General features: G+C 36.3%; 1 protein-coding gene across 1 annotated transcript; it reads left to right on the top strand.

The window, feature by feature from the left end:
• The first annotated feature begins 376 nt into the window (after positions 1–376).
• Positions 377–10070, top strand: LOC126369590 (fatty acyl-CoA reductase wat-like). The gene is made up of 11 exons (XM_050014072.1): positions 377–492; positions 1069–1348; positions 2874–2964; positions 3034–3156; positions 3745–3869; positions 4855–5013; positions 5716–5825; positions 6490–6557; positions 7506–7701; positions 8594–8774; positions 9502–10070. Exons 2-11 carry the CDS (start codon positions 1179–1181, stop codon positions 9848–9850), a joined length of 1572 nt encoding a protein of 523 aa, XP_049870029.1. The 5' UTR covers positions 377–492; positions 1069–1178; the 3' UTR covers positions 9851–10070.
• Positions 10071–10106: the final 36 nt, after the last annotated feature.

Raw genomic sequence — 10106 nt, 5'->3', positions numbered from 1 at the left:
ATATAGGATTGCCTCACCTAATCCTGGAGCGTTCTGTGTAGGAGGCAAATATACGTGACATGATTTTGGTGAAATTTACGTCATCGGACATCACCTTGAGACCTAGCCCATTCGATAACGATCATCAAGAAGTACAAAAAAATACTAGGTTGCCTCGTCCTGCAATATCACAGTCGGCTCTTGTACTATAAGTACCTACTGAAATAATAATGAAACAACAAATACACGTGTTTGAAGTATCTTACAGATACAAGTTAAAGTGGAAAAAAATAGAATGCACATTTGCACAATTACAATGTCTACTTCATGTAATAGGACAATATACGCCTTCGTACATAAAATCGAATAAAATTAGTTTTAATTATCTAGCAAATAAGTAACTTCTCCATGCAATACTTTCATTCAGTTGCATTTCAAAAGTCACTCGAGAATAAAGTATTACAAAAAGTAATTTAAAATACCAAACTGAATTTAAAATCTCTCTAATAAAAAGTAAGAAATAATATTTTGTTCAATACCATGTTAGAAACTAAATTATGAAGTCGATGCAACCTTCAAATCTTGCAAATGCACCACAGTGGCATACACGACAACGTTATAGAATAAGAAATAATACTACCTATAGAACGGCAACTCCCTTTCGGTTTTACTTTAGTCTTCAATCGTATGGGCGTCAGATGTCACACACACAGAAGCGCGTGTACGATAACGCCAATGTGTAGTATCTGTGTAAAACGAGGTGTCTTTTATGCAGTGTCCAACGTGTGGAACATGAAGTTCGACCGTCTTTCTATTTGTACCGACTTCAGAATTAATCTACCATTTTATCTTTTAAAAAGACAAATTGTGAAGTCGGGTTTACCTTTTTAGTTTAAACTCGAGTAGTGTTTGTTACCAATGACATAGTAGCATAATTTTGTTACATCAATGATGACGTCAGTAACCCTTATTAACACTTGCCTTATATTTCGTTTAATATTAACCAACTCAACATTGTATTTTTTTAATTTAATGACGATCAATTCATTACTAATGAAACGTATTTTATTTTTGTACTATTAATTTTAGTTTCTGACAAGCACCAGGGCAAACATACATACACCTGCGAAATTTGGTAAGCCGAATTGTATGAATATTGTTCAACTCATTTCTATTGAAGTCGGTCAAAAACAGTGAAAATGGATCCAGCCCAAGCTTTAGAGGCTTCGGAACTGGCGCGTCACCGCGTGATCAACGACACAATCGCCCGCGGAGACTCGCGCATACAGCGGTTCTACTCCGGCGCAGTCATCTTTATCACCGGCGGCTCCGGATTCTTGGGGAAGCAACTCATTGAGAAACTATTCAGGTACTTCACAAGAACTTTGAATCATCTTCATTATTCTCAGTACTATACAAAGGCGGGCGCTTTGTCTGCTTATTATTTTTCGAACGTAACATAAAATAAAGTAATCCAGGTTGGTTTACTGTAAATCGGATACATTTTCACGTAAGCGATACAAAAGCAGTCCAATGTTGCTGGACATAAGAAATAAACTAACCTTACAGTGACATCATCTAAATTGGTTATCTCGGTAACATACTAGATTGGAGCATAGGAGATACTTCGTATAAGCACACTATTTTTGTACATTTTTCTACGTCCTTATTGCTTGATTACATGCTAAGACTCACGGTGGCGCGACTGGAGAGAACTACTCCCTGATCGGACCCCTAATGTCATTCATTTTCTTCTAATGCTTTGATATACTATTTTTCCTTACTATATACTTGAATGTAGAGATTATGCAGATTATATACAGGGTGTTAGTGACATCGTAACAAATAATGAGGGGGATGGTTCAGACCATGATTCTGAGTTGATCAAGTGGAATTTTCAGTCTGAATATTCATGAAAATCTTTGAGTTTTTTTTTATTATTTTCAGTTCCATATTTTTTCGACGGAAAATTTCACTTGATATCAACTCAGAATCATGGCCTCAATCACCCCTCAAAGTTTTCGTTACGATGTCACTAACACCCTGTATATAACTAGTTAGAAGTTGTGTACTGAATAGTGGTCTGGCCAGGCGTCACGCGGGTAAACTTGATATTATTCTGATGCAAATGTAGGGCATATAACTTAGTATAATGCAAATACGCAATAAAACTGGTAAATGATGTACAAAATACACGTAATTTGTCTGATTTTCGTGTATTTTTTATTGTAATAAAATCATTAGCCTGTCTTCAACTAGACATTTTCAGAAGGGTTAGCGCAATTGCAAACGATTTGTGATAATTAATCTATGGGAAAAATGTAATGATTATTATTATGATGTATGAGAGCCGTCATAGCCCAGTTGAACATTTTGAGGTCGTAGATTCGAATCCCAATCTAAATGATTTTCGAGTATATGACTTAACCTGTATTGGGCTGGTTTTCCCTTCGCGGGTTGGAAGGTCAGACAAGCAATCGCTTCTGTAAAAACCTAACCTGTTAAATATTCAGATTAGATAAGCGGAAGTGAAAACGGGATATCGCTATGGAGATAAAAAGTCTAATGAAATCCGTTTTATCATATATACAGTTGTAAGCTCTCTGCATGACAATTAAATACTTACGCACATTAATATAAACATTCTTATTCACTCTAAACCTTGGAGTGAATGGAGTATCTATGGAGTCCAATGTCAGTTAGAGTAAAGGAGATATACTTACTCGTATAAAAATAACAGTTTCTTTTTATATTTGACCTTGTATTATAATATCTTAGCCAACGAATGCTTGTATACCTACATTTTCAGCTTAATATTATAATTTCCAGGTTAAATCCTTATATCAATGGACCGTAAATCAACTCTGGTATTCATCTTTTGCATTTGGTTTCAGAGCGTGTGAAATAAAGAAAATTTTTATATTGCTGAGATCTAAAAAGCAAAAGACTTCTCAAGAAAGACTGGATGAATTATTCAAAGATCCAGTTAGTATAAAGATCATTATTATAAACTCTAAATAAATAAAGAATAATACTCCAAACTTTTTTTTTCAGATTTACGAACATGTTCATAAAGTACGGCCAAATTTTAAAGAACAAATTGTACCAGTAGACGGCGATGTTATGGAAAAGAGACTAGGAATCAATGATGAAGACTGGAAAATGATCACTGAAGAGGTACCAATGATGTACCTACTTGTAAATTTAAAGTAATCTTTTGTCTACTCAAAATACGTTACGTTAGACACACGTCACTTGGTGATCGTAGGCGCTTTACTGTACGTTCCATAGAATCCATCCTAATAATTACAAATGGGAAAGTGTGTGTATGTCTGTTTGTTTGCCGTCTTTCACGGCAAAACAGAGCGACGAATTGACGTGATATTTTAAGTACAGGTAGTTGGAGAGATGGAAAGTGACATAGTCTACTTTTTGTTTCTTTCTAACACTAAAAATTGGTATGCGGAGTATTTGTGACTAACAAAAAAAACGTGCATCATTATTTATTAGAATTCTGCCCCCAACCCCTTCAAATTGTACATAGGACTTTTCGCTGTTCTCAAAGTAGGAAGCTAAAACTTGGTACATAAGGAAAGGGGAACCATGATGAAAATGATAATCCTTTAAAACATTACTTAGTAAGAATAGGTTCTAAATTCACTTAGTAGCGTTTATTCTATGATACTCGTACTGAGGCGGCAAGAGCAAAAGTAACTGTTAACATTCTATAAAGGTATTAGGTGTTTCTTTTTGGGAATGTTTAAGGTGGACATAATTTACCATGGAGCTGCCACAACAAACTTCACAGATCCTTTGAAGAAGGCCACATTGACCAATGTGCACGGAACACAGCAAATGTTGCACTTAGGAAAAGCCTGTAAAAAATTGAGGTAAGGGCATCTAATCTTTATTTTTATGGACCTACATTTTTTTTCATATTCATAATATATATTCATATTCATTTATTCCGTATAACAACTTTACATTGTGTTGGAAATTTGAAATAAAAACAAGCTCAAACTACATTACAATCTAACTACAGTGGAACTAGTGTATCACGAACCGAGTAACTACATACAAAACACTCAAAAGTCCCTCTCCATCTAATTTGTCCCGCGTAACGAGTCCGTTGAGCTGTCCAACCGAAAGTGTCCCCCGCTCCTGTTTTGTTTTACATTCGCCGCGTTATTCCCGCCTTTAGTAAATACTTACTTTGATAAATGAATTAACTAGTTATTTTACTTCTTCACCGATAAATATTACGTAATAATTTTATTTAATAATATTTTAAATCGTTAAAATATTATGACATTGCAACGGCTTTAGTTTAGAGAATAAAAGTCTATTGATGATGATGATGATCTCCGACCGATTTCGGCCACATTGACCACTTCGACTTCTAGTCGGCACGACGCTGATGCGCCCGAAGATTGCTTATGTCGCCTATCTTTACAGTGAACTGAGCGTGAGCACACCGTGTTGGTAATTATAATGAATAGCGGCAGGGGGACGGGCCTTCAACTCATCACGTTTAGTGTCGAGGTCTCCCGAGCGCTGTGGCTTTGACTCATAGACTCGCCTCATCAAAAGTCTATTATCGTACAACTGACATAACAGTCAGCACAAATCCCATCTTTTAACAACTTCTAACTTTCACCTTACAGACTATTAATGCTAGAACATACGAAATTCATCTGTAAAATAAGAAACCCATGTAACATTTTCCCAAGATCATGACAAGTGCAAGTTGTTAACGCCATCCTCGTCCATATACGAAAAACAGGTCCTTTAGTACTTAAAAAAAACCAGTATTCCAATGCGACATATTCTGAAGGATTAACATGAAACTATCTGTGTTTAATCTTTCCTGTGCAGGTGTTTCGTGTACATATCTACGGCTTACACACCAGCTACTCCCGAACGTGCCAGGAAACCAGTTCTTGAGAAGTTCTATGATAGTCCGATGTCACCAGATACACTGATCCAGATGGCTGAGACTGTGTCTGAAGAAACCATGAATGCCATTACTCCAATGTAAAATATTTGTACCTAGTTCAATATTTTATTAACACATTAATAACCGAAGGGAGAACAGAAAAAAAAGAGTGACAGATAGTGAGAAAGCAGACAGTCATTAGTTATAATTTGCACTAAGCTGGGACCAATGGGCGTCAGACGCTTATCCACGTAGATAGCATTCTCTGCGTGTATTGGTCAAAGCCCTCGATATATGTCGCGCCGCGTGGTAACATGCCCCCAGATATGATAGTTGATTTGTGGGACCAATAAATAACTTTTCGTAACTAGGATCTTTCAATCATTAGTAGTATCATGTTTGGCCGTTTGTATTTCGAACTTCAGCAGTGGAACTTCGAATTTGGATCGCTAAAATACTTTTTGTATTTGTATTCGATATACTCGTACTTATTATAAAATTGCGTGATGTTACGAATGTTTAAACAGTTACCGATTACCAAACGCTATGAATATAATACAATACAACACAATACAAATTTATTTATTGTTCAAACACACAAGAACATAACAGTACGGTCACGAGTACTAATATGTATACACTTTGAAACCATGTCACATTAACTTATTTGACAAATTAAAACGTAAGTCTCATTAAATGTCAAATATGATAGTGCCACAGGGTTCTAAAGTGGGTACACGATATTGCTCATGACTGTACATAAATATAATAATATGTAGACATTGAATTATTTTTTTCAGGTTTATTAAACCATGGCCCAACACATATACATTTACAAAAGCTATTGCAGAGGATGTCGTTCGATCTGTAGGAGCTGATCTGCCCATATGTATCGTGCGACCTGCCATTGGTGAATAAGACTAATTATCTATAGTAACTATAGTGCTTCTATGCTGTTCTGGGAGCAAATAAAAAACATAGAACACGTTCAGCTGCTTGTCTTCCCGGGCATGTCGTAAAAACCGACAGAGGGATTGTGTCCTCTAACACGATGGACTAATGTTATGGGCGATAGGCTGATCCCTTATCACCATAAAGTTCATCATATCCAGCTTACGACATCGTATCAACAGTGGCTGCAAGTTGTCTTTCATTACTTGTGGCTCTGCCCACCCCATTAGGGATTACGGGCGTGAGTTTATGTATGTTTATGTATCTATAGTAACATAAATATTATACATCACACACAATATTTGGTACCACTTAATTCGACTTATCCGAGTTAAAATTCATGTTTAGAACATAAATACAATTATTTATGTTCAATTATAAGGCAACAGCCTTTCCCACCTTTTACATTATATTTATTCATTTATTATTATTTACATCATGACAGTTTGCCCATGGCGTTATAAATAAACAATAATACATATATTGAAATATACCTTAAATAAAACAAACAGAAGAATTAAAAGGAGTGAAACATAGCTGGCAAGGAGTGGGTTTATTTACTATACACCTCTGCCTACCCCTTAGGGGATACAGGCGTGATGTTATGTCATTGTTGTTTGCAGTAATATGTGCATTACGAGAACCGATACCTGGGTGGATCGACAAGAGCAGCGTATACGGGCCGAGTGGGGTAAGTGTTTATAATATAATATTCCTAAAATACTTTGAATTCTAATCGTGTGAAGTCTGGGGGTTTAAAAATGTCATATTGAAAAAAAATAATCTTTAAAAGAAAAATTGCAATTTGACACTTGCGCATGATCAACAAATGTCAAATAGCAATATATTCCTTTATATATAAGATGGATTGTTTTTTATAGTTTTACTTACAATGATGTATTGTAATCCGCTCATTTGAATGATTTACGTAAACTGTTTTAATTAAACATTATAATATATTATGTTACAACGTTGTAAACAATAGGTAGATCAAGTCAAAAAACGTTGATTTTCAATACATGATCTTTAAATATAACACTAAACTTATTTAAAGTCCAAAGTCCATTTTATTTTAAGTAAGTATGTTCTACAACAGAGCCGATCGAGGCAGACAAAACTTTATTAGTTTGATAGGAGCTTCAAATATACCCTCTTTCTTTTAAGACGAGTGCTAGACAGAAATAAAGCTAGTTTTAGAGCACCATTATGAGAAGAGGAGTTGGAACAAATTCATATAAATATACCTTTTTGCGATCACGATAGATCTTTTAGGTCGCAGTGATACTTTTCTTATTCATCGTTACCTTATTCTCTTTACTGAGGATCTCGACCTCGTATGATTTCCTTCAATTTCTAGCGTTCCTCAGTTGCCATCCTCACTGCATCAGACCATCTCGTTGGAAACCTTACCCTGGTGCGCCTTTCCTTCATCTACCCCATGATTACTGCACTGCTCTTCAGACTATCCTTAGTAGACCGCATTGTATTGTAGCTGTGCCGTCTGGGAATGTTCAGCTCAGCGATACATGAAATAAGGCCTGCATAGTCGCCAAATTTTAATAATATATCTACATATATATCTACGTCAGACAAGAAACATAACAGTATTTTTCTCTTGATATTTATTCTAACTTTACAGTACGTAGTGGGTGGAGGTTTGGGGGTACTACATGTGATGTATGCGGACAAAGAAATATGTCAGGACCTGGTTCCTGTGGACTTGGTGAACAACGCGATCATATCCGCAGCACACGACACCGTGGTGAGGAGGGAGAGAGGCGACACTGATATCAGGATATACACAGTCACTAGCAGCAGAAACCCGATAAAATTACGTAAGTAATATGACTTTTTAAAAGCGTGTATCCTAACAAAAAACAATCATTATCGTAATTTAATTAAATCCTGAAATCTCAAAGAATCAAAGTTAGCGGATGTATACAAAACACAATCCGCGATTTCTTCAGTACGACTTACATTGTACTGTCACGGGGTCAAATCTCGATTCGGGCTCTAAAGGACTGAATTCGACTTTATGACATTGAGTTCATGTTTGGATCATAGATATTAGATTACTATTGAAAACTGCTCGCCCCGTATTACATGGAACTTAAACATGCAGAGGTGTATATTATATACTTATTTTTTTTTTTGACGTGACTTATTGTAGATTTGCCGCAGATGGCATTAACTACTTGGCCGGACAAATGGGGAGCGCTGAAGGCTCTCACCCGGTACAACGTTTAAGACAACAGGCCTGAGGGTGCCCAGTTGGGCGCGAACCTCGGCTCAGGGCGTCGTCTGAGAGGAAAAATATTTGAAAGAATTAATCGACCCTAGTGGGTCGATAGCGATAAGCGCTGAATGAGGGAAATCGTCGACCACGCCGGCGGGGTCGATATCGGGGCTCTGAAGTGTTTGGTGTCGCGAGCTGATTGGCTGCCTACGACCCGATTACTCTATGGCTAAAGTAATCGGGTCGTCGGGATCGTATATTACGTCCTTTACATTATATACTTTACACCACCCTTAGTGGGCCCATTTAGGAATACATACGTGACGTGACGCTATTGTATGTTATGTTAGAAACAATGTTTTCAGTTGCTCATCGATGGCATAAGTGGTTTCTTGCAAGCAAAGATGAATTTAGAAGAGGTGTACCCACTATCCTTCCACACAGTTGTTATTTATTTTAAAAAATAACCATAACTTTGATTTATTTTTAAGGTAAAGTAATAGAAGAGATATACTCGGCAGGAATGCAACAGCCAACGCCTTTCTGTATTTGGTACGCTTTTGTTCGCGTGACCACAAATAGACTGTGGTGGTACATCCTTGCGTGGCTGCTACATTATATTCCTGGATACTTAGTCGATGGAGTTTTAAAACTGCTTGGAAAAAAACCCTTGTATGTATTAAAAATAATTGTTATACTGTCTCTGATTCCTGTATACGCTTTCTTATTTTATTTTAAGTAATTGAAGAAATAGAGGTGAGAAATTGGTATATTATGGTTTGCATTGGTTTGTATCTAGTAATATTATTCGGAAGCGAAAAATAAAAGTCGTGTTTCGTCGTTCACTCCATCTTGGTATTCTTTTTATTGGCGTTGATTAATAGCAATATCTGTTAGATTTTTTGGTTTCTAAGTTATCAAAAATCTTGACATTAAGGTAAAAACGAACGATCAAAGCACTTGATGGCGCTTGTCCGTGACAGTAATAACTGTCATTTTCTTATAATAGAAGTTCAAATTAATGATTGAATTAAATACCTTTGCATGTCGCTAGAATGCAATTTATAAATGCTAAATCAACTATATCTGTTCGTTTGTCTGTTAGCTATTCACACCTAAACTGAGAGAGACTGCTTTAGAACGAGGCGCGATATAACCGAAGCACATAATGTGTTTTGTTGATTTTTACCTGAGCTGGAGTTGCCGTAAAATCTGACAGAGGGGTTGTGTCCTTTCTAACATGATGAACAGAGATAACAATTTATGAGTGATAGGCTGATCCTTTGCCATCATAAGGTTCATTATATCCTTAGGACTTCGTATCAATAATAATCAAAACAACTTGCTTGTTGATTCAGCTCTGCCCATTCCATTTGTGATTTTTTGTATGTTTTTTCAGGTTAATGAAAGTGTACCAGAAAGTTGACAAACTCGCTGCCGCACTTGAATACTTTGTGACACAAGAATGGTTCTTCCAAGACACCAACACTCGTGAAATGTTCTGGAACCAGTCTCCAGAAGACAGGACCATATTTAACTGCAACATGGCATCTCTGGAGTGGGTGTCGTACTTAAGTTTATGGTGTTTGGGATGTCGGAAGTACATCGTGAACGACGGCCTGACAGGCACGCTAGCGGGAAGAAGAAAACAATTTTGCTTCAAGATTGCCCATTACTCCATCATAATGTTGTTTCTATACTTAATATTTAAATTATGTTCTGCTTTTTACGGTATTGTAATAAGGTAATTGTTTTTTTAAAGAGTTTCTGTTAAATCTCACTAATATAAATATGTACTTAAATACTATACGGTTGTGAGACCCAGATGCCTTTTAAAATCCAAATCCCAATTATTAATCAGATATCTATTGAGTCGGGAAGTCCGGATCTTATAGGCTACAGGTTATAGGTGAATGTGTACGCTTATAAGTGGTTGAATTGATAATTAATAAAGTAAATGCAATTTCATCCAATTTTTTTTTTACGTACAGAATAAAGTGTGTA

This window comes from Pectinophora gossypiella, chromosome 9, assembly GCF_024362695.1.
Source record: "Pectinophora gossypiella chromosome 9, ilPecGoss1.1, whole genome shotgun sequence".
Classification (NCBI taxonomy): Eukaryota; Metazoa; Arthropoda; class Insecta; order Lepidoptera; family Gelechiidae; genus Pectinophora; species Pectinophora gossypiella.
The sequence above is the reverse complement of the archived record's forward strand: the minus strand, read 5'-3'. Positions and strand labels throughout refer to the sequence as shown.